This window comes from Bos grunniens, chromosome 20, assembly GCF_055505025.1.
Source record: "Bos grunniens cultivar Pamir isolate PY7600 chromosome 20, Bosgru_T2T1.0, whole genome shotgun sequence".
Classification (NCBI taxonomy): domain Eukaryota; kingdom Metazoa; phylum Chordata; class Mammalia; order Artiodactyla; family Bovidae; genus Bos; species Bos grunniens.
In genome coordinates this window covers 33,672,865-33,700,858 of record NC_141184.1, presented here as the reverse complement: position 1 = coordinate 33,700,858, position 27,994 = coordinate 33,672,865, and the positions used below count along the sequence as shown (strand labels likewise).

At 42.7% G+C, this 27,994-nt stretch overlaps 1 protein-coding gene across 2 annotated transcripts; it reads left to right on the top strand.

Annotated features, from left to right (window-relative positions):
* Positions 1-27,785, top strand: LOC147350223 (UDP-glycosyltransferase 3A1). Of its 2 annotated transcripts, XM_086361411.1 has the most exons (7): positions 1-346; positions 2,400-2,501; positions 10,901-11,015; positions 15,121-15,652; positions 18,363-18,594; positions 20,033-20,252; positions 22,882-27,785. In XM_086361411.1, exons 1-7 carry the CDS (start codon positions 253-255, stop codon positions 23,156-23,158), a joined length of 1,572 nt encoding a protein of 523 aa, XP_086217537.1. In that variant the 5' UTR covers positions 1-252; the 3' UTR covers positions 23,159-27,785. The 2 variants fall into 2 exon arrangements, with proteins under 2 accessions (XP_086217537.1, XP_086217538.1); XM_086361412.1 differs by lacking the exon at positions 20,033-20,252 and having other exon boundaries at positions 4-346; positions 18,363-18,428; positions 22,882-23,139.
* The last annotated feature ends 209 nt before the right edge of the window (positions 27,786-27,994 follow it).

The window sequence follows — 27,994 nt, the reverse complement described above, 5'->3', positions numbered from 1 at the left end:
GACAGCACTGGATTAGCTCACTAACCCCTCCTTCTGCTGGCCAAGGTTAGGGAGGGTGAGGACAGGCTAATGGTTTACTCACAGAGGGAGGAGAGGTCAGAGAGCAAGAGGTGACCAACAGAAAGGAAGAAAAAGGGATACCTCATCTCTCACCAAGCTCCCAGCCAGCGCCTTTCCTTCCCTGCCTGCGTGTACTCCAGGTCTGGGTGCGAGGGCACAGGGCTCGGCTCTGTAGCCTCTACAGGAGCCAGGATGGCAGGGCAGCAGGCACTGCTTCTATTTGGATTTATACTGCCTGGGCTCCTGTTTTCAGAGGCTGCCAAAATCCTAACTGTGTCCCTGGTGGGTAAGTGCTTGACTGAAGATCCAGAGACAGGCAAACAGCCCTTGGTGAGAGAGTCACATATTTTTCCAGTCCGAGGCAGGTTTTTTACCCTGGCTGGGTGATGAAGAGGTAGGAGCCATCCATGTGGGTCAGGTATGGGGCTGGGACTAGAAGTTTGAGATCCAGCCCAGTGCAGGAGGCCCAGGGCTGCCTCCTCCAGGGCGTGAGCTGGATATTCAGAGGCTCTCACTAAACATCTGGAGGACACACAGTAAGGACTGTGGCTAACTAGTGGTTTGCAGGGAGGTGGGCGTGTGTGTGTGTGTGTGTGGGGGGCGTGTGTAGAGGGGAAGGAAAGGGGCCCCTGAGGGCAGCAGTAATATTAAGAATTTTCTGAGGCTGCATGAGAGCCAGGGTGGAGCAGAGAACATATTACAACGATAATTAGAAGAATGGAGTGTTTTACCCAGAGGAATATATCAGGATACAGGGGTAATCACAGATGGGGGTTTCCTAAGACTTCATTTTAACCCACAGTGGGCTTTATTATTTCACTGAGAATCTTTGAGCTGGAAAGAACCATAAATTATCTAATTGAGTTCCCACTAGGTTTTCCTGAGCAGGAAATTAAGGGTCAGGAAAGCGAGGCATCTATTGCAAGAGCAAACAGAAGCTCCTAATGGAACATACCAGATATCTACCCAAGAGTTCCTATCCCTGGACCATCTTCTTCAAGCTTCCATTGTCACTCATTTTTCAGTGGGGAGTTTTAAAAATCACTCTTTGTCTCTATTTGAAATCTTTTTTCTTATTGGTTGTTTGTAATGATAATGCAAGACAGCTTTCTCACCCCACTAAGAGTACACTCTTCTCTAGCCTTGGACTCTGGGAGGGAGCTGGTGTGGTTTGTGAGGGGCTGGAAGCCCAGAATGCACTGGGGCTCCCCAGGACCCTCCATGAATGGGCGCGTGTGTGGTTGCCCTTCATCTTGCCCTTTCTCCCAGGTCTAGGGATTAACACGTGGGCAAGAGGTGTGGGAGATTTGTACTTATCATTTCCTGTTATGTCAGACTGTACAAGTTTGTGTTTAAAAAAAATTGAGAAATAGGTTCACACTATTAATCTAGCACCGTGTCCTTCTAACCTTAGTCTCCAAACATTTGCCATGTGCCACTAACTCCTCTTCTGATTGGCTTTCTCTACTGCTGAGCCCCTTAGATTCAAGCAGGGTCCCTGTATTGGTGCAGGTTCTAAGAGAAGAACTTAGTGTGATGGAGCTCGAACCTCTCCCAGGGATTAAACTTCTCTTTCCTTAGGATACCAAGACTGTCCTTGGATGGACAGTGTTCCAGTCTCTCATGCATATAAGATTCTGCAGGCCATCCCACAGTTATCCCACAAGTCCACCCCAAGTCCTGATGGGTGTGAAACATTTAGGCCTCCACTGAGAAACTTCCTGCTAATTATATTCAAATCTCAACCACTTTGACTCTAACTGATGGCTGCACATCCCTCTGCTGCAGTGGTTGCTTCCTGGACTCACATTCAAACTCCCATAGTTCTCGCTCCTACTCCAGCATACATTTCCAAAGAGAAGAATCCCAGAAAGAGCTCTGATGGATTGTCCATTAGGAACTCTTCACATTCACATGCATGGCACTGTGCCAAGATTTCTACCAGTGCAGTTATTTCTTCAGGATATGGTGTCTTCCTATGCCCCTGGCTAAAAGGCAGTGTGTACCTTAAGATCAGGAACTCCTTAGGACCTAAGCACTGAGAAGCTTATCACACTGACATGGAGACCAGAGTCACAAGAGGAAATCTCTGATGGAGGTTTGCCACTTGTCAAGGAGCTGGGCCAGCAGGCTCTGGGGGGCGGGGTTGGGGGGGAAAGGGGTTGGGGGAAAGTTGGACATACTCAGAATGAGATGGAGAGATGACTGATGACACTCATTTCCTCCACTCCCAATCACCTCTCTGCTTCCCTACCCCTCCTCTCCTGGATTTATCAGCCCATCAATTGTAGAATCTCGACTCTCATCATGATAAGAATGAACTTGCGCTTTGTTCCTAGGTGGAAGCCATTTTCTACTGATGCATCAGATCTCTCAGATTCTTCAAGATCATGGTCATAATGTCACCATGCTTCTCCAAAAGGGAAATTTATTGCTACCAGGTACCTTTACCCATTAAATATTAAAAAAAAATTTTCCCCACTAATCCTTGATTTCCTATATTCCTGGAAAGAAACTAATGCTTTTTGCATAGAAGGGCTTTTCAGATAGTTTCTTTAAATCTAATTGGATTAAAAGAAGGAAAAGTGTGTGTGTGTGTGTGTGTCTATGTAAGCTATAGGAAAGCTTCTTGGCTCTGTTCACCAGGACTCTGTATGGGCTTCCCAGATGGCTCAGTGGTAAACAACCCGCCCGACAATGCAGGAGATATAAGAGATGTGGGTTTGATTCCTGGGTTGGGATGATCCCCTGGAGTAGGAAATGGCAAACCACTCAAATATTCTTGCCTGGAAAAGTCCGTGGTCAGAGGAGCCTGGCGGGCAACAGTCCATGGGATCGCAAAGAGTCAGACACGACTGAAGCAACTTAGCATGAGCATGAAACTCCATGTTCTGTGGTCTTATGTACTCTTCCCTTGTGTTAAGTCACTTCAGTTGTGTCTGATTCTTTGTGACCCCATGGACTGTAGCCTGTCAGGCTCCTCTGTCTATGGGATCCTCCAGGTAAGAATACTGGAATGGGTTGCCATTTCCTACTCTACAGGATCTTTCCGATCCAGGGATTGAACCCACATCTCTTTTATCTCCTGCATTGGAAGGCAGGTTCTTTACCAGTAGCACCACCTGGGAAGCCCCGTCCTCCCTTACCTGACTTCTGCATCTCAAGCAAACCCTCCACACATTCCCACAAACCATGTTGGTAAATACTACTTTTTTTTTAATTGGAGGCTAATTACTTTACAATATTGTGGTGGTTTTTGCCATACATTCACATGAATCAGCCATGGGTGTACATGTGTTCCCCATCCTGAACCCCACTCCCACTTCCCTCCCCATCCCATCCCTCAGGGTCATCCCAGTGCACCAGCATTGAGCACCCTGTATCATGCATTTAACCTGGACTGATGATCTATTTCACAGATGATATATACATGTTTCAATGCTATTCTCTCAGATCATCCCACCCTCGCCTTCTCCCACAGTCCAAAAGTCTGTTCTTTACATTTGTGTCTCTTTTGCTGTCTCGCATATAGGGTCATCATAACCATCTTTCTAAATTCCATATATATGTGTTAATATATTGTACTGGTATTTTTCTTTCTGACTTACTTCGCTCTGTATAATAGACTTCAGTTTCATCCACCTCATTAGAACTGATTCAAATGCATTCATTTTAATAGCTGAGTAATATTCCATTGTGTATACGTACCACAGCTTTCTTATCCATTCGTCTGCTGATGGACATCTAGGTTGCTTCCACATCCTGGCTATTGTAAGCAGTGCCACAGTGAACATTGGGGTACACATGTCTCTTTCAATTCTGGTTTCCTCGGTGTTTATGCCCAGCAGTGGGATTGCTGGGTCATATGGCAGTTCTATTTCCAGTTTTTTAAGGAATCTCCACACTGTTCTCCGTAGTGGCTGTACTAGTTTGCATTCCCACCAACAGTGTAAGAGGGTTCCTTTTTCTCCACACCCTCTGCAGCATTTATTGTTTGCAGACTTTTTGATACCACTTTATAACTTGGCTTGAAAACCTGTTGAACAGATGTGTTACTGACATATAAGATTTCTAATAGGTAAAGATCACTTTTCTTTTTCTATGGCATAGATGACTTATCTGAAATTTAAGGAAGCTTTCTCAAGGGGTTCCTTATTTATGCAGCTAAGATCAGACTCTACCGTTAAGGTGATCTTGTTTTCTTGAGAATCAGTGACTGCCCATGAATTTGTGCATGTTGACACAGAAGAGGCCTAAATCCAAAGAATTTAGCTCTAATGAGCTTCTGCTGCTGCTGCTGCTAAGTCGCTTCAGTCGTGTCTGACTCTGTGCAACCCCACGGATGGCAGCCCACCAGGCTTCCCTGTCCCTGGGATTCTCCAGGCAAGAACACTGGAGTGCGTTGCCATTTCCTTCTCCAATGTATGAAAGTGAAAAGTGAAAGTGAAGTCACTCAGTCGTGTCTGACTCTAGCGACCCCATGGACTGCAGCCTACCAGGCTCCTCCGTCCATGGGCTCCTATATTTTAGCAACTCCTCTCTGTTGACAGAAAAGGGAATAGCAACCCTGAGAACTTCAATGGTTCTCTCACAGTTACATGACAGGTTAATAACAGTGTTGGGTGGATTTAGGACTTTAAACTCTGGATTGCTCAATCTAAAGTATTGCTCAGACTTGATTTAAAAACAGAAAATCCAGTATTAAGTGGAATCACTAAAGAACAAAATCATGAGAAATGATAAAACTTAGAAGGTGACTTCAGGCTTTGCAATTGTTCAAACATGTATTAAAATAATTCTTTTTCTGTTGGCATTTATTTTTTTAATTGTGGTAAGTATACAGAACATGAAATTGACCACTATAACTGTTTTTGTGTAGAGTTTAGTGACATTAGTGAGATTTAGTGACATCAGTACATTCCTGGTTGTGCAACTGTCTCTGCCATCCACCTCCATAAATTTGTTTATCATCACAAACTAGAACTCTGTACCAATTAAAAATAACCGTTCATTACCCATTTCCCCAGCCCCTGGTAAACATTTCTACTTCACTTCTCTAATAATTTGACTATTCTAGATACTCGATATAGGTGAAATCACACAATACTGTCCTTTTGTATCTTGTGTATTTCACGTAGCATAATATCTTTTAGGTTCATTCATGTTGGAGTATGTATCAGCATTTTCTTCTTTTTTAAGATTGAATAACATTCCACGGAATGTCTATACCGTATTTTGTTTATCTATTCATCTGTTGATGGATATGTCTATTGTTTTCACCTTTTGGACATGTGAATAATGCTGTCATGAACTTTGGTGTACAAATATCTGAGTCTCTATCTAAATCTACTTTAATCACTTTCTAGATTAAGTTCTATATTTTTCAGTGAACATCTTTTATATGTATATCCTTTTGCACTTTTTTTGACAGCAGATCTGATGAAATAGGTATAGTGTATTAATACTTAATTTTAAAAATTATAATTTAACCTAATTAAAAATTTAAATTAATTTAAATCAAAATGTATTTTATTTTATATTTTTGACCTTGATCTTCAAACTTGTGAAACATTTGGGAGCTACAGAGTTAAGATATGTATTTTTAGAAAATTTACCTGACTCCTTTATGGAGAATGACTTGTATGAGATCTAAAATCAAAACAGAGAGAGCGGTAAAAGCTATTTATAGAGTCTAGGTGAGATGTTGAAGGGGACACACCTAAGACAGAACCTCACTAAAGTTAGTGTAAATGCCCTTCCATGTAATCACAAAAGCAGAAGACCTTTCCATTGTTAACTTTATTTCTTTTTAATTTAATTCAAAATTTTAGATTAAAAATAAGTTTTGCACAAACTTTGGGAAACTACTGAAATTACATTCTACCCCTTTAATAAACATATGTGCATTAAAGTCTACAAACAATTTAGGGAGTTTATGGATCCATTCAGTTTTATTTTTAGGTTTCAGGTTTAAATGTCTAGGATTTATTTCAATATTCCCTAATCATGGGCATTCCTGAGGCTTTGAAACAGCATTTTCATTCTTCACTTCATTAGTAGAGCTAGGCTAGGTATCTGCAAATCAGGAAAATACATGATTATGTTATTATTTCTGACCTGGTGCTCACCTCAGTGCATTGAAATATATGAACCACTTACTAACTCCTAATTTGAACATACTTAACCATCTTTCTTATTTATTAAAAACTTTAGTGAAAAAAATAACATCAGTGGCACTAAAGAAGCAAAGATCCCTGATACTCACATGTGTGGATTCACGTGCTGCAATCAGTGTGTGCAGTCACAATTGGGTCACTGATGGAGGCTAAAGAATATTGAGGCGTATGAAAGAGAAAGCCTAGATTGCCTTGACAGACTGTTAGTGGAAATGCAGATTTAAAAAAATCTACTAATGAGGACTGCCTCCCTGCACGCCAGCAATGGCTGCTTTGCTCTGTTCAGATGCAGGACTGTGTCTGAGGAAGCTTCGTTCTCACTAAGTTCTGCTTGAAGTTCTGCTTGTCATACTTCTTGACGACAGCAGCCTTCATTCTAGTGGCGACGGCACTGGGGCAAGATGGTTTGGAACAGGTGCCTAGTGTGGGCCACGGTGCACACTGGGGTGGTTTCAGGAAACCAGCCAGGTCCCCAAGCATTGTCACGTTTTATGCTCATCTGCTTCCTCTGCTTTGTTCCTGGGAGTAAGTGTGTATGCTCACTTTTCAGGAATCTTGGTCTCTTACAGGCTTTGATAATTTCCACTGGTTTTAAAACCAGCTAATGGGATTCATCTTCCTGCTTTGGACTCTAGGCTTGGGTTGCCCAATATGTGGCTGGAGCCCTTCACCCCTATGGAGGATTTCCAAGACTGTGATATCCCACTCCTCTTCTGTGTCCCCTGTTTGGAGGAGTGGGTCTTGACTCAATTGCTTCTCCTTCCTTCCTACGTGGCTCCATGTGGTCTTCCCTTATAGCCGTGGTTGTAGAAGTCTTTCTGCCAGTCTTCTGTTTGCTTTGAGTGAAACTTGCTCCACCACTAGATGTATCTTTGATGTGTTCATCATGGGAGGTAAGCTCAGCATCCTCCTATTCCACCATCTTGATCTCCGAAATCCTCACAGAGAGCTTCTTGAAGATGAGGCGTGTGACTCATGGATCCCTTCAGACATGTTGTGTGCTGTGCTTAGTTGCTCAGTCATGTCCAGCTCTTTGCGACCCCATGGATTGTAGCCCACCAGGCTCCTCTGTCCTTGGGGCTTCTCCAGGCAAGAATATTGAAGTGAGTTGCCATGCCCTCCTCCAGGGGATCTTCCCAACCCAGGGATTGAACCCAGGTCTCCCACATTGCAGGCAGATTCTTTACCATCTAAGCCATCAAGGAAGCCCTCAGACACATTGGCAGAAGCCAAAAGTGGAGATGAGGATATTTTTAAAGATTTGTGGAGCAGCCTCTTGTCTAATGGAGGTAACTCCCATGACATAACCAGGAGATCCACAATACTTGAGATTTTTATATCATAAGAAACATGGCTAGTATGGGATGAAAGAGACAGGGAAAGGATGAGAGGAAATGAAGCCTTTGAACTCCCACAGAGGAAGAAACAAGCTGATAAACTATTCAGCTGAAAACTCATGATATTTTATGGAGAACAAAGGAGAATTCTGAGGGTGAAGAATTAGAAGTTAGAACTTCAGTCTCACAGGGTTGAGTTTCAGATCACAGAAAATTGTTTCCAGTTCTTGAAATCTAATACTGTTAGCCCACTTGGATGTCAAAGTTTCTTATGACCAGTGACTGATGTTTCCCTTCCAAATTGTTGCACCTAGATTAATAAAGATCAGCAACCCATGTCTTATATCTGCCCTGTTACTGTTTCTTGGAAGCAGAAAACCTGTTCCCTAATTTCATAGGTCCACAGATATAAATTCTACCTCTGGATGGATCATACCCTGATTCTCACCCATACTTATTAAATTATTTGGATGCTATAATTTGGGACATTTGAGCTAATGATATTTAGATGAAATTTTGAACTATGGATTGATGATATAACAGTTTAAAGACTTTTTGGAATGCTGGGATGGGGTGAATACATTTTGTCTGTGCAATATACTTGAGTTTTGAGGTGCAGAGAACAGGATATAATAGGCAGACTGTGTCCCCCTAAAGGTATCCCTGTTCTAATTCTTGGAACCAGTGAATATGCTACCTTACGTGGTAAAGGGACTTCGCAGATGTGATTAACATAAGGGTCTTGAGATGGGGAGATTATCTTAGACTATCCAGGTGGGGTCAGTGTGATTACTAGAGTTCTTCTAAATGAAAGAAATTAACAAGAGAGTAACAGAAAGAATGTGATAGAGGAAGGAAAAGTCAGAGTGATATAATTGCCAATTGGAAGGAGGCTATGAGTCCGGGAATGCAGGCAGCCACTGAAAGCTGGAAGAGGCAAGAAAAAGATTGCCCACTTAAGTCTCCAGGAAGAATGCAAGCCTGCCCATGTCTTGCTTTTACTCCAATAAGGCCCATTTTGGATTTCTACACTATAAGATAATAAATGTTGTTTTTTGCCTCTAGGTTTGCAGTGAATTTTACAGCAGCCCTAGGAAGCTATTTCAGTCATCATAGGAGGTTAGATCCCTCCTAAAGGCAGGAGAGTAGTTTGCTAAAGCCAACTTTGAGGGCCACTAATTGCAGTGGCCATTGTATTATAATTTGGATGGATTCTAGAGCTGCCCATGGGCTTTCTCTAGTTGTAGCAAGCTGGAGCTGTTCTTCATTGCTGTGTGCAGGCTTTTCACTGTGGTGGCTTCTGTTGTTGCTGAGCACTGACTCTAGGGCACACAGGCTTCAGTAGTTGTGGAACACCAGCTGAGTTGCCCTGTGGCACATGGAATCTTCCTGGACCAGGGACCAAACCTGTGTCCCCTGCATTGGCAGGTGGATTCTTAGCCCCTGGAGCATCAGGGAAGTCCTAGACCTTTTCTTATTTGGGCCTCTATCCGAAGTGGGCTGATTTTAAGCACACATGAACTTAAGTAAAACATATAAATTAGAAATATGTGTCTACAGAATGTAAAAAGGCCTAAAAGATGTTGGAGCCATTGAAATATTGTGGTATCATTAGTTGTTTCTTTACCATGTGAGTGATAGAAAAGTTTTAGACCAACCAAATCCTTCTGAGAAATGTAACTTAGGTATGGGGTGGCGTTGGGGGCATTCCTGGTGGCACAGACAGCAAAGAGTCTGCCTGTAATGCAGGAGTCCTGGGTTCAATCCCCAGGTCAGGAAGATCCCCTGGAGAAGGGAATGGCAACCCAGTCCAGTATTCCTGCCTGGAGAATTCCATGGACAGAGGAGTCTGGTGGGCTATAGTCCACGGAGTTGCAAAGAGTAGGACACAACTGAGTGACTAAACACTTTCACTTTCACGGGGTCTTGAGCTTTGTGTGGGGGCGATGGCGCATCCCTTTGTGTGAGCTGCTTTGAGAACATTTCTGTCTTGAATGAGTGTGTGGAACAAATCACCTTGGAGGAGGATATCCTCAATGTAATGTAATACCTATGATCCTAGGGGAAGTTGGATGTAGTTAATGTTTTGCCATCAAAGATTGTGGCCACTGGTAGAGCTGTTGAAGTATCCATTGACAACCAGTCAGAGCTATATTGTGCCTTTTCCAGTGAAAGTAAGTGAAAGTGAAAGTCGCTTAGTCCTGTCCGACTCTTTGCGACCCCATGGACTATACAGTCCATGGAATTCCCTAGGCCAGAATACTGGAGTGGGTAGCCTTTCCCTTCTCCAGGGAATCTTCCCAACTCAGGGATGGAACTCAGGTCTCCTGCCTTGCAGGTGGATTCTTTACCAGCTGAGCCACAAGGAGGCAAACTATAGGCGAGGGTCTGCTTAAAGAGGTACTAAGCAGAACATATTAGCCAAATCTATGACTGCTAAGTATTTTCCAGTAGATCCTTGGATAAAGTCAGTCATTTTACTGAGTATGGAAGCTGTAATGTGTGGGACTGTGCATTATCTGTTCCCAAATCTTACAATTTAGTTAGATGTCATGACTGATGTAGGCATGCAAGCATTAAGAGAGTGTGAAAGATTTATTACTCAAAAATAAGGCCTTTTTGAAAGAATGGGACAGGTTCCCAAGTACCTGAAAAATGTCCATCCAGTGTACGGAGGGATGATTAGCTTGAGTTTTTATTGTGAGTGGGGGGGCGGGGTGGTATGTGGTGAGGATTACCCCTCATTGACCTGACTTGCATGGTTTGAAACTTCCACTTAGGGCCACGAGAGGGAGCATGCACCTTTCTAACCAGTTTGCCCCGGAAATGGAGATAGGGACGGAAGCCCACCAGCATCAAACATCAGAAACGAACTCAGACTTTTGATTATACCTGGGTAATGGGGGGAGAAACCAAGTTAGTAAGTAGAAGTACAGAAGACTACTGAATCACAAAACTATTTGGATATATCACTTTAAATCATGAAGATGAATTTTTCTAAAACAGAATGAGCAGAGACTCTGGAACCAATCTTGACACATTATCTTAAACTAATTAACTTTGTTTTCTCAGCAGTAAAATGAGACAGACAGCGATACATTTACTTAAAGCTTTAAATGGAAGTTTCCATAACTTTAAACTAAAGAGCATTCCTAAATTGTTGCAAGGTCCTCAAGAAATACTTTCAGTATACAAGATTGAATGAGAAACCAACTGAACATCATAAAAATAATTCAAAGATACAATCAAATGTTAGTATCATCATGCTAATGTTAATACATGTTGTGTGACACATTTAGTGTGTTTAACCCATTGATGTTTTTGTAGGTTTTAAAGAGGAGGAGAAATCATACAAAGTTTTTAACTGGTTTCTGCCTGAAGACTGTAATGAAGAATTTAAGAGGTCTTTTCATTCCTTTATGGAGAAAAATTTTGGGGGCAGGTAATTTTTTTAATTATTCAAACTAAAGAGTCACAGTTCAGTTGAGTTCAGTTGCTCAGTCGTGTCTCACTCTTTGTGACCACATGGACTGCAGTACGCCAGGCTTCCCTGTCCATCACCAACTCCTGGAGCTTGCTCAAACTCATGTCTATCAAGTCAGTGATGCCATCCAACCATCTCATCCTCTGTTATCCCCATTCTCCCCCCACCTTCAATCATTCCTGGCATCAGGGTCTTCTCAAATGAGTCAGCTCTTCGTATCAGGTGGCCAAAGTATTGGAGTTTCAGCTTCAACATCTGTCCTTCCAATGAATATTCAGGACTGATTTCCTTTAGGATGGACTGGTTGGATCTCCTTGCAGTCCAAGGGACTCTCAAGAGTCTTCTCCATCACCACAGTTCAAAAGCATCAATTCTTCGGTCCTCATCTTTCTTTATAGTCCAATTCTCACATCCATACATGATTACTGGAAAAACCATAGCTTTCACTAGATGGACCTTTGTTGACAAAGTAATGTCCCTACTTTTTAAAGAGTCACAATTTTGGTAATATAAGTGAATGGATAGATGCTTAGAGTGAGGATGTGATAAAGGATGGTTGGATGGATGGACAGAGGGACGGAGATATGGATGAATGATACTGATATTCGGGTAAATAGGTGTTTCACAGTACATCACCCATTCCAGCCACTCAAGGCTTTTCCTTGCTCTGTCCTTTCTTCTGCTATAAGCATGAAGGTATTACACACACACACACACACACACACACACACATACATTCCTGTAGCAAGTGGGAGGTAGATAGTTTCTTCTGGGATTTCCTTATAATACTTCACTTACAATCTTTGTCTATAATTTCCCCAACACAGAAGTATATGTATCTCAACCTCTCACTGTTGGTAGGGACATTAAAGATACATTTTTATTTATTTTTTCATTTTCTCCTCATATGTTTTTATTAATGGAGAAGTCTTTTAAACAGTGCTTTTGTAGGAGTTAGCATCTGGCCATGTAAAGTCCTTTTAAAAAGCAGTCAACCTTGTGCAAAATAAGACGTGAAGCTGACTCTTTTTGCTTCATCTGACATGAAAAGGAACACATAACTCCTTACTTTTAATGTTAAAGGGGAAAGACAGAAATCCATGCCTATCTTGGTTAATTACAGAGGACTCTTCCCCTATTTTATTCTTGAAAATCTATTTACTAATCAAGCTACTGCTCAAATCTGACTATTTCCATAAAACCTCTTTTCCTCACTCAGACTGGATGACCATGGTCCCTCTGGTATGTGCATTAATCGGTCAGTAGTGTCTGCTCTTTGTGACCCCATGCACTGTAGCCTGCCAAGTTCCTCCATCCATGGGATTTTCTAGGCAGGAATACTGGAGTGGGTTACCATCTCCTTCTCCAGGGGATTTTCCTGACCCAGGGATAGAACCTGGGTCTCCCGCATTGCAGGCAGATTCTTTACCGTCTGAGCCACCAGGGAAGCCCTCTGGTATAGATCTGATCTAATCTACTCAACTGATACTTAGTTTATATCATCTTGTGGTGTTAGTTATATATTTTAAGTATATGCTTTGTCTATTCCTCCCTACTTTAATATTTTGAGGACAGATATAAGTAACCAGGCATTCTTGATATTTTTCCTATTTGTTAGTTTAATTTTAATTATGACTAATGAATTACATTCTAGGAATTTTTATAACATTACTAAAGTTATCCAAAAGTTTTGGTAACCACTCCTTTGTTATATCTTAAAAAATACACAGTAGAAGATGATGTGAGCCAATCACTTCCATTGTTGTGACTTGAAGTTAACCCTAAAGATCAGACAGAGATCTGCATATTGCTAATGACTTCTTTATCTCTGGGAAATCTCTATCTGAGGCAGAGTGGTGCAGTGGCAGACAATTATAACTATGCCAAGGTACCAATTCTCTTGGTCGTCCATGCAGTCAGGAAGCTTCTGATGTCTCAAGGCCTTGCACTTGTTACCTCTGGTATCTCAGTGTAGATGGATATCCTACTTCCCTTTGTATTGTACAAAGAGGAAACAGAATCGTAATCTGTTTAGGCAGTGGTGGGAAAGCATGGCAAGAAGATAGCTTCCTAGGATAGCCCCATAGGTGATGTCTTAATTACATGTCAGTAAGCTTTTCTTCTCTGGCTCCCTTAGCCTGCAGTGAACTGGAAAGGCTAATCATGTGTTTCAAAACCAGACTTTTCCCCTTTGTTTACTGTGGACATAGAAAGATAGAATTTCCATTTTTAACTGAGATTTTGAGTTCTAGTATGATCTGATAACCTCTTGGATGAGGAAATCTGTCATATGTGAATACACAGTGATTTTAAAAAATAGTGTGTATTGTCAATATTTATGGGATTGTGTCATCAAGTGATTCCCACAGTTTTGCTGAGTAAACAAAGAAACCACTCATAAAGGTTCAGTATGTAAGTAAAGATTAAGGACAGTGTCACAGAATTCATCAAGTAGAAAGAGACCTGTGAGCCCTGCTGTAGTCAAAGAAGCCTCCCAGAGCAGAAGTCCCAATGATGGGAATTCCTTTTCCATTAACATAATTCATCTATGCCAAAGGACTTCAGGAATTACTGTCTGAGAAGTGTCATGGAGAGTGCTAGGGATTTGTAGCAGTGAGGAAAGGGAGTAGGGGATGGAACGGAACACTCTCAAGAGCAGAACATCTGCCTGGACTGACTGAGGGAACGTGTATGGACGGTGGTGGAGTGGGATGGCTGCTGCTGGGTGTGGGCTTACTTACCTGGAATATTTTCTTTGTAGCCCAAGATTTTTTAATTCAACTTTTAAAATTTTTGCTGCACTGGGTCTTTGCTGTGGTGTGAGGGCTTTTCTGTAGCTGTGGCATGAAGGCTTAGTTGCTCCACAGTATGTGAGCTCTTAGTTCCCTGACCAGGGGTCAAACCCAAGTCCCCTGCACTGGAAGGCAGATTCTTAACCACTGGACCACCAGGGAATTCCCAAGATCCTTTTTTAAAAATTGAAATATAGTTCATTTACAGTGTTTCAGGTGCACAGCAAAGTGATTCACTTCATATATATATACACATGTATATCTGTATATATATGTATAAGTAAGTAAGGAAGTGAAGTCGCTCAGTCGTGTCCTACTCTTTGTGACCCCATGTACTGTAGCCTACCAGGCTCCTCTGTCCTTGGGATTTTCCATCTGAGACGTTTTACCATCTGAGCCCTACACACATTTACAGGTTTCCCCAGTGGCTCAGTGGTAAAGAATCTGCCTGTAATGCAGGAGTTGCAGGAGACTTGGGTTCAGTCCCTGGGTTGGGAAAGCTCCCCTGTGGGAGGGCATGGCAACCCACTCCAGTATTCTTGCCTGGAGAATCCCATGAACAGGGGAGCCTAGCCAGCTACAGTCGTAGGGTCACAAAGATTCAGACATGACTGAAATGACTTAGCATGCTTGCACACACACACACGTATTCTTTTTCAGATTATTTTCCATTATAAGTTATTACAAGATATTGAATATAGTTCCCTGTGCTCTACAGTAGATCTTTGTTGGTTATCTACTTTATATATAGTAGTGTGCATATGGGAGAAGGAAATGGCAACCCACTCCAGTATTCTTGTCTGGAGAATCCCATGGACGGAGGAGCTACAGCTCAGTCCATAGGGTTGCACAGAGTCGGATATGACTGAAGCAACTTAGCGAGCAAGCGAGTGTGTATATGTTAATCCCAAATTCCCAATTTATACCTTCCCCTTTTGGTAGCCATGTTTGTTTTCTATGTCTGTGAGTCTATTTCTGGTTTATAAATAGGCTCATTTGCATTATTTTCTAAGATTACATATAAAATGATGTCATATGGTATTTGTCTTTCTCTCTCTGACTTACTTCATTTAGTGTGATAATCTCAAGTTCCATACGTGTAGCTGCAAATGACATTATTTCATTCTTTTTTTATAGCTGAGTAATATTCCACTGTATATGTATACCATATCTTCTTTATCCATTCATCTGTTGATGGACCAAGGTTCTTTTATGTATTGTGATATAAACACTTTCAACAAATATTTATCATTTATTTATTTTTCTTGCAGATGCAAATTTGAACACTTTTTAAATATTATGAAACTACTAGGGCATCACTGCAGTCATTTGCTAAGGAGAAAGGATGTCATGAAGTCTTTAAAGAATGAGAACTTCGACCTGGTGATAGTGGAAATGTTTGACTACTGTCCTTTCTTGGTTGCTGAGAAGCTTGGGAAGCCATTTGTGGCCATTCTCCCTTCCGCACTGGGCACCGTGGACTTTGGGCTACCAAGCCCTCTGTCTTATGTGCCAGTGTTCTACTCCTTGTTAACGGACCAGATGGACTTCTGGGGCCGAGTAAAGAACTTCCTGATGTTCTTTGAGTTCTTCAAGAAGCAGTGGAAAATCCAGTCTGCATATGATGACACCATCAAGGAGCATTTCCCGGACGACTCTAGGCCAGTTTTGTCTCATCTTCTAACAAAAGCAGAGCTGTGGTTTGTTAACACCGACTTTGCCTTTGATTTTGCTCGGCCCCTGCTTCCCAACACTGTGTGTATTGGAGGTTTAATGTCCAAACCTGTTAAACCAGTACCACAAGTAAGTAAATGCTGAGGGTGAGGACCCATGCAGAAGTCCTCAGTGCAGAGCTGGTAGCCACCCTGTCACTGGGATCCTGGGAGTGCATAAGGTGAGGCAAGTGAGGCTCCAGGGGACCCTTTGAAAGGAAAGACTCACTTTCAGTATCATGAAAGTACAGAGTTAAGACTTATACAACCCTGCGATTGACCTCCTTAAATACTATACCCAAGGTCTTCTCTTGCCTCACCTTAGTCCTGGCGCTGGTAGAAAAAGACTTTTAGTAACTTGAAGTTTCCATTTTAATTTTCTATGCTCATGTTTTCTGTAAGCATGTAGTGAGCATCTGTCACATGCAAGAATCATGAAGGGGATGAGTTACTCACATGGAAACACAAAACAGCAAGACTTACAGAGGTGGTGTGTGGGACTGATAGTGAGAATGCAGGCTTCGTTGCCAGCATCCTGAGACAGTAGTGCCCTGGTCCCTAACTCTGCCTACACCTCCTGATTTGATTGATGTGGGGTTAAGCCTGGGAAGTGTAAGTTATAAAAGCTGCCCAATCAGTCTGACTGCATCGACTCAGAACCACTGCTGTACAAGTTTTCAAAATGGAGGGGAGTTAAGACCAGATGGTAAAGAATTTGCTTGCAATGCAGGAGACCCGGCTTCAATCTCTGGAGAAGGAAATGGTAACCCGCTCCAGTATTCTTGCCTGGAAAATTCCAAGGACAGAAGAGCCTGTCAGGCTACAGTCCATGGGGTCACAAAGAGTCGGGCATGACTGAGTGACTAACACTTTAAGATGAATGAGTTGCTTATCATCTAACAGCACAGGCTTGCAATTTTATGGAATTTATCTTATATAATCTCTTGCCACCTAGAAGGAGGTATGATGACCTCCATTTTAATTTTTTTTAATTTGAATATTTGTTTCTTTATTTGGCTGAGTTGGGTCTTAGTTGCAGCATGCAGGATCTTCACTGCATCATGTAGGATCTTTCTTTGTGGCACACAGACTCTCTAGTTGTGGCACACAGGCTCCAAAGCACTCGGGATCAGTAGTTGCAGAGTGTGGGTTAGTTGCTCTGCAGCATGTGGAATCTTAGTTTCCTGACCAGGAATTGAACCCATGTCCCCTGTATTGCAAGGTGGATTCTTAACTGCTGGACCACCAGGGAAGTCCCATGACCTCCATCTTTATAGAAGGGGACAGACCTCTGGTGGTATAAGTGGCTGTCCCACTGTCATTCATTTTAAAGCCAGAGAGAGTCCTGATTTGGCCTGGGCCTTTCAGGAATGAAGCTATCTATCCATCCCCTACTGAACTTGTATCAGGTGAGCAGGAAGAGTTGGGGAATGATACTTGGGCTATGTGGGTTTTGAGTCGGTGGAAGAATTTTTTAGGAATGAAGCTGGGAGGGAAGATGTTCCCAGGTAGAGAGAACAGGAGGCCCAAAGTGGGAAGATGAAGTGAGATGTCTCTGGGTTCCCTGGATGACACCAGCTGGACCAGAAAGAGGAAGATGCAGTTGCACAAAGATGCCCAGGCCAGACTGCAGGAAGTTTCACTGGATAGGAGGATGGGTCAGCCCTGGCCACAAGACCACAGAAGGGAATTGTTAAGCAGGAGTTTGATGGGAGGAAGGATTGTGAGATAACAGTAACTTTTTCAAAAATTTTTCTCCTTTGCATTTTCCAGTTTTTTTTCCAGTTTTTATATAATGATTTTACATTGCTTTTTAATTATAACAGAATGACAAAACTGTTGTCAAAGTGGTCCTCTGAAGCAATAGATCAGGCAATGTTATGCTAAATGAAATCAGCCCAATAGGGTGAAGGTCTAGGAGCTGGATGAGATGGATGAGGTGGTTGGATGGCATCACCAAGTCAATGGACATGTGTTTGAGCAAACTCTGGGAGATGGTGAAGGACAGGGAAGGCTGGTATGCTGCAGTCCATGGGGTCGAAAAGAGTCAGGCACAACTGAGAGACTGAGCAATAACAACTAGGATCTGGGGTTGGGGGAGCCACAAGAAATCCAGAGAGAGTCAGGGTCCAAAGAAATATTTGGAAGAATTGACAAAACATGTTAAAATCAAGATGACAGCATTAGATCAGAACAGTTTTTCAGAAATGCCTCGGGGATTTGAAGAAAAGAACTGCTGAGGTCTGAGACTTGATGTGGCATTGCTACTTTTAAAAAATCTTCCCATGTGAATATAATGTGCAGTCATGTGGGTGAATCACTGAGATAGGAGATAAACTGCAAAAATCAGTGACTAAGAACATCATGGGATATCAGAGGAATGGTGGATGGGGTATGGGTGGGCAGACACCTCCCCATTCTGCCTCCATTTCTTCTCAGCTTCTCCATCTACCCTCCAGATAGCCCACCTCCCTCTGCTGGACCCTGACTCCCTATGAGGTTCTTCCTTACATTCCACTTCTGGTCCGGCTTTGGAAAACACCCAAGCGGCCATATCTTCACGGACCTACAATGAGTAGAGTATCCATGATTGCCTTGACAGTAGGGTCAGGGTTTCAAAAATGAAAGATGTTCCCACCAACACAGTGGGCATGAGCACAATTGAGAGTGCTGAGCTGTCTCAGGACAATGAACTCCAAGAAGGACAGGAGAGTGTGTTCAGTGAATAACCGACTTCATTTCATGACCATCTAGTCTTTTGTGAACATTTTTCTTCTCTTTCCTTCCTTATTTCTCTCTAGGAATTTGAGAATTTCATCACCAAATTTGGAGACTCTGGTTTTGTCCTTGTAAGCCTGGGGTCCATGGTGAGTTTCATTCGGTCCCAGGAGGTTCTCAAAGAGATGAATGCTGCCTTTGCTCATCTCCCTCAAGGGGTGATATGGAAGTATAATCCTTCTCATTGGCCCAAAGACATCAAATTGGCCCCAAATGTGAAAATTGTGCACTGGCTTCCTCAGAATGACCTTCTGGGTAAGGACTGCCAGGATTGCTTTTTTCTTCTCATTTACATGTCTTGGGGATCATTGGGCTTCTGATCTCTAGCTGGATTATTTCATCAGCACAAGGTAAGTCTTTAGATGACAGGAATGGAGCAGTGAGTTGGAGCCCTTGGGGAATCAGGCTATAATGAGCTCAGATGCCAAAACAGCTATCTGCCCTTCATTCTTTTCTATCTCAGACCTCATGTTTGAAACCACTGAAGTCACGTTCACCTAATTCCTTTGGTCTTGAACAAGATCACCACAAAATAATCCTAAACAATCTGTGAACTCTGAGAACACATACCAGGAGATACACTGCCACTGTCTTCAGTGGCTTCAAGAGCACCTGTTCACTTATGTTCCCTTACACATTCACATACACACACACACACACACACACACACACACACAGAGATATCTTCCTTAGCTACTAAGGTCTAAGCAATTCATAGATTCACAACATTGATGCCAATATATCTGAGTCCCAAGCTGAGCAACCACCTAGCCAGTTACTTGACACACTGAGTTTCTGATACCAGAGAATTTCCTCACCCCCAATGGGGTATCTCTATGGCTAGCACTGCTTCTTAGACACCACTCACTGCCATAGCCACTGACTGGATCAGAGGCTTATAACCAAGATCATAATAAAGTAATCTGTAGAATTGAAAAAAAACATTATTTCTATGTCTGCAAATGTATTTCTTTATATCTTGGGTGTGGGACATGATTCTCATTTCAAAGAAGAAATGAGGAAGCTCTGATGTGCATCCCAGTAGACCAGCACAGGCTGAGATGAACTCTTCATTATCAATAATCACTTTAGTTATTGCTACATAAGGATGGGATGCAAAGGCTAAAACTGCAAATACTGATGGGCAGAGTCCAGTCTCTTATTTCAGGGAGGTTTCTTATATATTTAAAGAGCACAATACATACTGTATAAGTTTTATGAGTGTTATATGACTTGCAATGTCAATGAATGTGCCAGGAATTTATAGGAGAGGGCTATTATTTGGTGGGTGAGAGAGGTTTTCTCAAGGAAAAGAAGCAAGACAAAGATAGACATAGGGAAACATAAAGAGAAAACAGATGAGAGAAGAAGAGACTTGAGGGGATAGAGAGAAGAATAGATGGAATGTTGGATGGATGGATGGATAGATGGGATAGTTGCCTTGATTAGCACTAGCACTAATCTCTATAGAATTCCCTGGGTTCTGAGTCTTCCCCCAGTTATGACCGAGTTAAGGAGTCTCTACAAAGGCAAGGTTTGAAATCCTTGAATGTGTAGCAAGCAAAATCATCTTTACAATGGCTCCAACACTCCTTGAGTTCCCATTGGTATCTTCTTCTGCCTTTTCTGCTTTCCTTGTTGTCCTGAAAACTTTCATCCTGAGATGTCCTGCTTTCTTTCTTATTTACAACAGGGCACCCTTGCATCCGCCTCTTTGTCAGCCATGGTGGGATGAATAGTATCATGGAGGCCATCCAACATGGTGTGCCCATGGTGGGGATTCCCCTCTTTGGAAACCAACATGAAAACCTGCTCCGAGTTAAAGCCAAAAAGTTCGGTGTCTCTATCCAATTAAAGCAGATCAAGGCTGAGACACTGGCTCTGAAGATGAAGCAAGTCATAGAGGACAAGAGGTGTGCAGTTCTCTGGGCTTGTGGTTGCTTATGATGAGTGAAGACATAAACCATGATGGGCACCATGTGGGTCTTTTTGCAGTAAAAGCTGAAACTTCCAGGACATGAAATCATATGTGTATGATGGTAATAGCTGACTTATTTCCTCTGAGAAGAAGACTAAGGCAATTTAGGTTAGATGTTGGTTTTCTACCTTCTAGCTGTGAGGAACTGGAACTATTGACACAGTCTGTCTTTGAGAAGTCTTCTATTGTGGAGGTGCTTGTAGTAGAATTCCAACTGAGGCAGGAGGTTGCCTTTCTATTCCCGGTATCCTACACTGTTCCCCACCTCAGGCCCCTTGCCTGTGCTTCTCCCTAGAACACTCCTTCCCTTCTCTTCACAAGACTGGCTCCTTCATGACATTGAGGTCTCATCCCAATGTCAGCTGCTCAGAGAGACCTTTCTCTGATAGTCTCAAAGCTTCCTCTTTTTTCCACCCCAATCGTAACACATAATTTTTTTCTTGATGTATGTCAGAATCTGTGATCACCTCATTTCTTTATGTTTTAATTTATTGCCTGTCCCTACATGAAGGGCTTCTCAGGTGGCGATAGTGAAAAAGAACCCACCCGCCAATGCAGGAGATATAAGAGATTTGGGTTTGATCCCTAGGTCAGGAAGATCCTCTGGAGGAGAGCATAGCAACCCACTCAAGTATTCTTGCCTGGAGAATTCCATGGACAGAGTAGCCTGCTGGGCTACAGTCCATGGGTTTAAAAGAGTCAGACACGCCTGAAGTGACCTTCCATGCATGCATGCACCCCACACAAGAAGATAGAGAGTAAACTCTTCCAGCATAACACCATGAGTCTCTTGCTATGTCCTCAGGGTCCAGCTCAGGGTCTGCCACAAAGTAAGTCTGAATGTATTTCTGTGAAGTGAATCAATACAAAGGGATCCATTCATCTCTTAAGAAACTTTCCAACCAGTGCAATAATCTCATGTGTGAGGAGAAAAAAAAATATTTTCTTTCTTATAATGAAGAAAGACTGAAAAACTTTCAGCTTCAGGGACACACACTTGAAGCGTATCTCAAGACTTTGCATTACTGTACAACATTATGGCACATAGGAGACCTGTAAGTAGTTTTGTTAGATGACTGAATAATAACCACATCACATGTGATGCCAACCCCAGCAAAGTTGTTAAACTCTGGGGATCAGATAACCCAGAAACTTTATATATATTTCGTATCTTATGTGTTTAAAATGTTCATTTCCTGATGTATGGATTTGTAAGTTTCATTATATTTTCAAAGACTTAGACCCAAATGTGCATGATCCATCAGCCCTATGAAGCAGTCATCTGGGCTGGGATGGTCCACAGACATTGGACATCAGGGGTGGCCACAGAATTCATGTGCCCTTATGTGAAATGGAAATGTGGAGCCCCTTGTCATAATGTGTAAGGATTTTAAGAAGGTGACAGCAGACAATTAAATCAAGCCCTGATTTAAAAGGGCTTCCTAGGTGGCTCAGTGGAGAAGGCAATGGCCACCCAGTCCAGTACTCTTGCCTGGAAAATCCCATGGACAGAGGAGCCTGGTAGGCTGCAGTCCATGGGGTCGCTAAGAATTGGACATGACTGAGTGACTTCACTTTCACTTTTCACTTTCATGCATTGGAGAAGGAAATGGCAACCCACTCCAGTGTTCTTTCCTGGAGAATCCTAGGGACAGGGGAGCCTGGTGGGCTGCTGTCTATCGGGTCGCACAGAGTCCGACACGACTGAAGCGACTTAGCAGCAGCAGCAGCAGCAGCAGGTGGCTCAGTGGTAAAGAATCTGCCTGCAATGTAGGAGACCCAGGTTCAACCCCAGGGAGACCCAGGTTAGATCCCTGGGTTGGAAAAAATCTCCTGGAGAAGGAAGTGGCAACCCACTCTAGTATTCTTGCAGGAAATCCCATGGATGGACAGAAGAGCCTGGCAGGCAGCGGTCCATGGGGTCACAAAAAGTCAGACCTGACTTAGTGACTAAGCAATAAGGCTGATTTAAGGGTGAATGGCAACCCACTCCAGTATTCTTGCCTGGAGAATCCCGTGGACGGAGGAGTTTGGTGGGTACAGTCCACGGGTCGCAAAGAATCAGATACGACTGAGCGACTTCACTTTAAGGTGAATCCCTCTGGAAATAGGCAGGCTTACAGCCCATGAAGCCAGTGCTGGTCAACATGATGCTTTGAAAGAAGCAGGGAAATGCAGGTGTCTTCCTGGACTGTGGTTCTCAGAGTCATATGTATTATCTAGCCCACACACCAGCACAAAGTAGACACTCAATAAATATAATGGTTTCTTTAGTATATATCATGAACCTCCTTGTGGGAGAGACTAGTCCTTATAGACGTAGTCACTTTTTTGTAGTTTAGCACTTCCAGCACCAAGCATGGATCTTTGCATGCATATATTTGTTTGAACTTTTAAAAGAGACCCAACTAGACAATGGTAAGGCCAGGTCAACAACTTTTCCTTAAAAGGAAGTCTTTTGTGCCTATGGTAGAAAGTGTGTGTGTGCATGTGTGTGTGATACAAGATCTCTAAGAATTCTGAGACCACTTGAGTTAACAACTCCCCTCTGTCTCTGATGACAGGTACAAATCTGCTGCAGAGGCCACCAGCATCATCAGACGCTCGCAGCCCCTGACCCCTGCCCAGCGGCTGGTGGGCTGGATCGACCACATCCTCCAGACAGGGGGTGCAGCCCACCTCAAGCCCCATGCCTTCCAGCAGCCGTGGTATGAGCAGTACCTACTGGACGTCTTCTTGTTCCTTCTGGTGGTCACCCTGGGCACCATGTGGCTCTGTGGGAAGCTTCTGGGCCTGGTGGCCAGGTGGCTGTGTGGGGCCAGGAAGCTGAAGAAGGCCTGAGGCTGAATGGAGCCTAGGAAGGTGGAGTGTTTGGGCTGACTCAGCATTTCTTGGCATCTCCAGCCAGTTTTGTCAACCCTGGTTCTCCACATCCTACCCACTTGCTGCTGCTGCTGCTGCTGCTAAGTCGCTTCAGTGGTGTCCGACTCTATGCAACCCCATAGACGGCAGCCCACCAGGCTCCCCCGTCCCTGGGATTCTCCAGGCAAGAACACTGGAGTGGGTTGCCATTTCCTTCTCCTATTTTGCTACAAATTCCTGCTCACTGGCTTCTTCTCATGACTGCAATTCTTTACTGAGCCCATGTGGCCTTGATTGCCGGTCAGCAAGGACTGTTCTGTGATTCTGTCCCTAGGTAATTCGGATACATGACCATCAGATCTGAAGCCTAGAAATTGCCTTCTGTATCACACCCTTCTTCCTGGCACTGAGCCTGGACCATTTTGGTCTCCATTCTGTTGCATCTTCTCAGCCTCTTTCCCTCATGCCTCCACCACTTGTCATGGAATAACCCCTAATGCATATGCTTTCTTGTTTCTTTTGCTTTCTGTTTGCTTGTCCCGCAAACTCTTGTCAAAGCTCAGGAAGCCTATCCTGGGCACGAGCATTTAGGGCCAGACACACCCTTGCCTGTGTGCATTGTCTCTGCCTTGGTTTCTGCGGATCACTCCTTTGCAGTGGAGAGTGTAGGTTAGTCATGGGCTGAAGTGTCCCTGGTCTCTGCTTTTCATAGCTGTGAGCTATCTTCTCAACTTTCCTATTTAAAAACGAAGTCATGAGAAAGAAGATAATTTCTTTATAAACTAAGAAGAGCCTCTACACAGCTGAGCCTTTCTGTACCTGATATACTGTTGGAAATTGCATTCAGTTCAGTTCAGTTGCTCAGTCATGTCCGACTTTTTGCGATCCCATGGACTGCAGCACGTCAGGCTTCCCTGTCCATCACCAACTCCTGGAGTTTGCTCAAACTCATGTCCATTGAGTCAGTGATGCTATCCAACCATCTCATCCTCTGTTGCGCCTTCTCCTCTTGCCCCTAATCCTTCCCAGCATCAGGGTCTTTCCCGAAGAGTCAGCTCTTCGCATCAGGTGGTCAAAGAATTGGAGCTTCAGCTTCGACACCAATGAATATCTTTCCAATGAATATTTAGGGTTGATTTCCTTTAGGATTGACTGGTTTGATTTCCTTCCTGTGCAAGGGATTCTCAAGAGCCTTCTCCAGCACCACAATTCAAAAGCATCAATTCATTGGTGCTCACCCTTTTTTATAGTCCAACTCTCACATCTGTGCATGACTGCTGAAAAAGCCATGACTATGCGGACCTTTGTTGGCAAAGTGATATCTCTGCTTTTTAGTATGCTGTCTAGGTTTGTCATAACTTTCCTTCCAAGGAGCAAGTGTCTTTTAATTTCATGGGTGCTGTCACTGTCCGCAATGATATTAGAGCCCCCCAAAATAAAATCTGCCAGTTTCCACTTTTCCCCATTCTATTTGCCATGAAATGATGGGACCAGATGCCATGATCTTACTTTTTTGAATGTTGAGTTTTAAGCCAGCTTTTTCACTCTCCTCTTTCACCTGCATCAAGAGGCTTTTAAATTCCTCTTCACTTTCTGTCATTAGAGTAGCATCATCTGCTCATCTCAGGTTGTTGGTATTTCTCCCGGTGATGTTGATAGTAATGGAAACCAGAAAAAAAAAAAAAAAAAAAAAGAGTGACTGGAACTGCTTAGGGTTTTCTTTTATTTCTTGTTTAAAAGAAAGTGTAGTGGAATTCCTGGTGGTCCAGTGGTTAGGACTCTGAGCTTTCACTGCAGAGGGTGAGGATTCAGTCCCTAATTGGAAAACTAAGATCCCACAAGCTGGTAATACATCTGGAAAAAAATAAAAGTGTAATGTCGGTAGGCAGGCCGTCCAGAGCTGGTGTGGTAGTGCCATGATGTCATTAATAGTCCAGATATCTTGTCTGATTGATCTGCCTTCCTTAATGAGTGGCTTCATCCTTAAGGTCACCCTGATTTTCCAGGTAGTCATTTTGGATCCAGTCAGCATATGGAATTTTAGGCAAGAAAAGGGAAACTCAAAGAAAGGGAATAAAGCAGGTTCATGCTAGCTGCTGCTGCTGCTGCTGCTAAGTCTTCAGTCGTGTCCGACTCTGTGCGACCCCATAGATGGCAGCCCACCAGGCTCCTCCATCCCTGGGATTCTCCAGGCAAGAATACTGGAGTGGGTTGCCATTTCCTTCTCCAATGCATGAAAGCAAAAAGTCAAAGTAAAGTCACTCAGTCGTGTCCAACTCCCAGCGACCCCATGGACTGCAGCCCACCAGACTCCTCCATCCATGGGACCTTCCAGGCAAGAGTACTAGAGTGGGGTGCCATTGCTTTCTCCATGCTAGCTGAGTTAGCATCTTTAAAGAGGTTTCCCAAAGAATTCCAGTTAAATCTCATTGAGAGACCTGAGTCATGTGACTATTCCTAGCTACATAAATATTCTCCAGCTCTGACTGCAATGCTGGGTACACTACTACTCCAAGTAATTGGGAGGGGGTGGGGTGAAGGGTGGTGAATAGGTGTTAGAAAGAAAAAAAAGGACAGTGGATAATGGAGGAAACTAGATCCTTGGTCACATGTGGAGGGCAGGCAGGGAAGGGCTGGATTGAATGTATGGTTCACCTATGACCTGATGACTCAGTAACCTCTGCGACAGCCTTAATTGCCTTTCTGAGTGAAACATCAAAATAAGAACAGCAATCTTTTACCAATATGACATGTGTTATTCGTTCCAAGTTCTTTCATCTTCCTTTCTGCCATTTAATGGGACACCTGTGTCTAATCCATTCAGCTGGAAAGAAACAGGTACCACAGGGGCAACCACAGAGGAAGAGGAGAGTCATTGTGTAAATTAAGACAACAGCAATAAAACTTGTTGCCACCTCATCACGGATGCCTCCTCCAGCCAGGGTACATGGCTTGGAGGGTGGATGGGCTGGTTTTAGCTCCCACTGGCCCCCTCTTGTAAGCATGTCTTTGCCAAGAATAATGTTCCCTACCACAGGGTGGCCCTGGCTGGTATACCCCTCCCACCCAGGGCAATTTAAGGCACTAGGATTGGCTAAGGAATTCCCTTGGGAAATTTTGTGGGTTTCTTTCTTTCTTTTTTTTTAAGATCCAGGAAGGCTCCTTTCTCCATGGCAGGCTTTAAATTAGTTAATTATTTCTTTTTAATAAGTTCTTAAATGAAAGTTCCAAATTTAGAGACACACATATCTGCCAGAGTGGATTTTAAACTAATTTCTTCAAATTTCATCTCAAGATAACAGTAAGTGATATCAATTAATAGTTGCACTGGTGATTCCGTCCCCTCTGGGTTTTATTTATTTTTCTCTGATTTAAAAATTCAAGATGAATTTTGAGATATCTTTTTGTGTTACACAAAGAAAGGAAGGTTCCACACACAAGGCCTGTGAATCCTCCAGGTGGTGGGGCCACCTCCCTGACTATAGATATGACCACTGAGAATGATGACACGGATGACAACTCTTGCTTTCTCATTTGCGTTATTGAGAGCGGAGCTTCATCTGTCCTCTAACTGATTTTACAGATGAGTAAGCCTAAAAAATATAACAGAAAAGAGTGCCATCGCTCCTTCCCCTTTTCATAGTTTATTCCATCTCATGGAATATTACTAAGCTAAAGCTTGCAGTTCCATATTCCTTTAGTGACCATTGATGAACTTGGCATCATCTCAGATGAGAGTTACTGTTACTAGGAAACCAATTAGCAAGCAGTAGCAGAAAGCCTCAGTAGAACAGCCTAAGCCAGTAGCCTTCAAACTAGGGTACTTTCAGCATCATACATTCGTGAAAACTTCCCAAGGGCTACATGACAGAGTTTGGAGGTGATAAATTTCCACCTTTGTGTACTCTAGTTTTCTAAAACTGGTCTTCCTAACAAGGTATTGTTTTTAGTTGATAGATCCTCTTTCTTGCCACACTTTTCACAATTTCCTGACTTTTATTTTACAGAAGAAATGGACACCTTTCACCCACTCCCATTCTTCCCATGGTGCATTGGCTGGGGGTGGATAAGTAGAGGTGACTTAGTTAGAAAGTCCTTGTAACTCAGATGATTTGTAATTCTTTATTTTAAAAAAATCCAAAGATGAACTGTGATTTTTTTTTCAGGTGACAGACCTTTAAAGACAGTAACTTTTGATAATAGATTGCTGTGAGAATGGCATATTTATGTAGCACATTATTCTGAAGTCGTTCAAAGAATGGAGGGACATAATTTTCAAGACAGTTCATAACAAAACTCTTGGTGCTCCTGTTATTTATGTGAATGGTTTTTCAGTGTTTGCATTACTAATCTTTAGAACTAGGTAACACAGTATTGGAAATGTTGCATTTTTTTTTGAAACTTACCTGTGATGATATGCAGTTCTTCCAGTTAGAAACATACTGTATGGTAATATAATTCTTTGAGAGCAAAGTTATAAAATAGGAAACAACACATTGATTTTATATTAAGTTTCACTCACCCTATAGTATCTATGTATATTTTATTCTTTTATGACATACCTAAATTTTCCTTATTAAATAAATCATGCACTGTTATATATGAATTCTGAAGTATAAATGATTTACAACATGTTGATTTCGGGAGTACAGCAGAGTGATTCAGTTATATATGTATATTTTTGGATTCTTTTATTTTACAGGTTATTACAAGATATTGAGTATAGTTCCCTGTACTATACAGTAGGTCTGTTTTGGTTGTCTGTTTTGTATATATTGATGCCAGCCAACTAATTCAGCCCTCTCCTCTAACTTT

Coding starts and splice junctions, on each gene's coding strand:
- LOC147350223 (XM_086361411.1), top strand. CDS start 253: ATGGCAGGGCAGCAGGCACTGCTTCTATTTGGATTTATACTGCCTGGG. Junction 2,502..10,900: donor GGGAAATTTATTGCTACCAG/GTACCTTTACCC, acceptor ATGTTTTTGTAG/GTTTTAAAGAGGAGGAGAAA. Junction 20,253..22,881: donor CAAGTCATAGAGGACAAGAG/GTGTGCAGTTCT, acceptor CTCTGATGACAG/GTACAAATCTGCTGCAGAGG.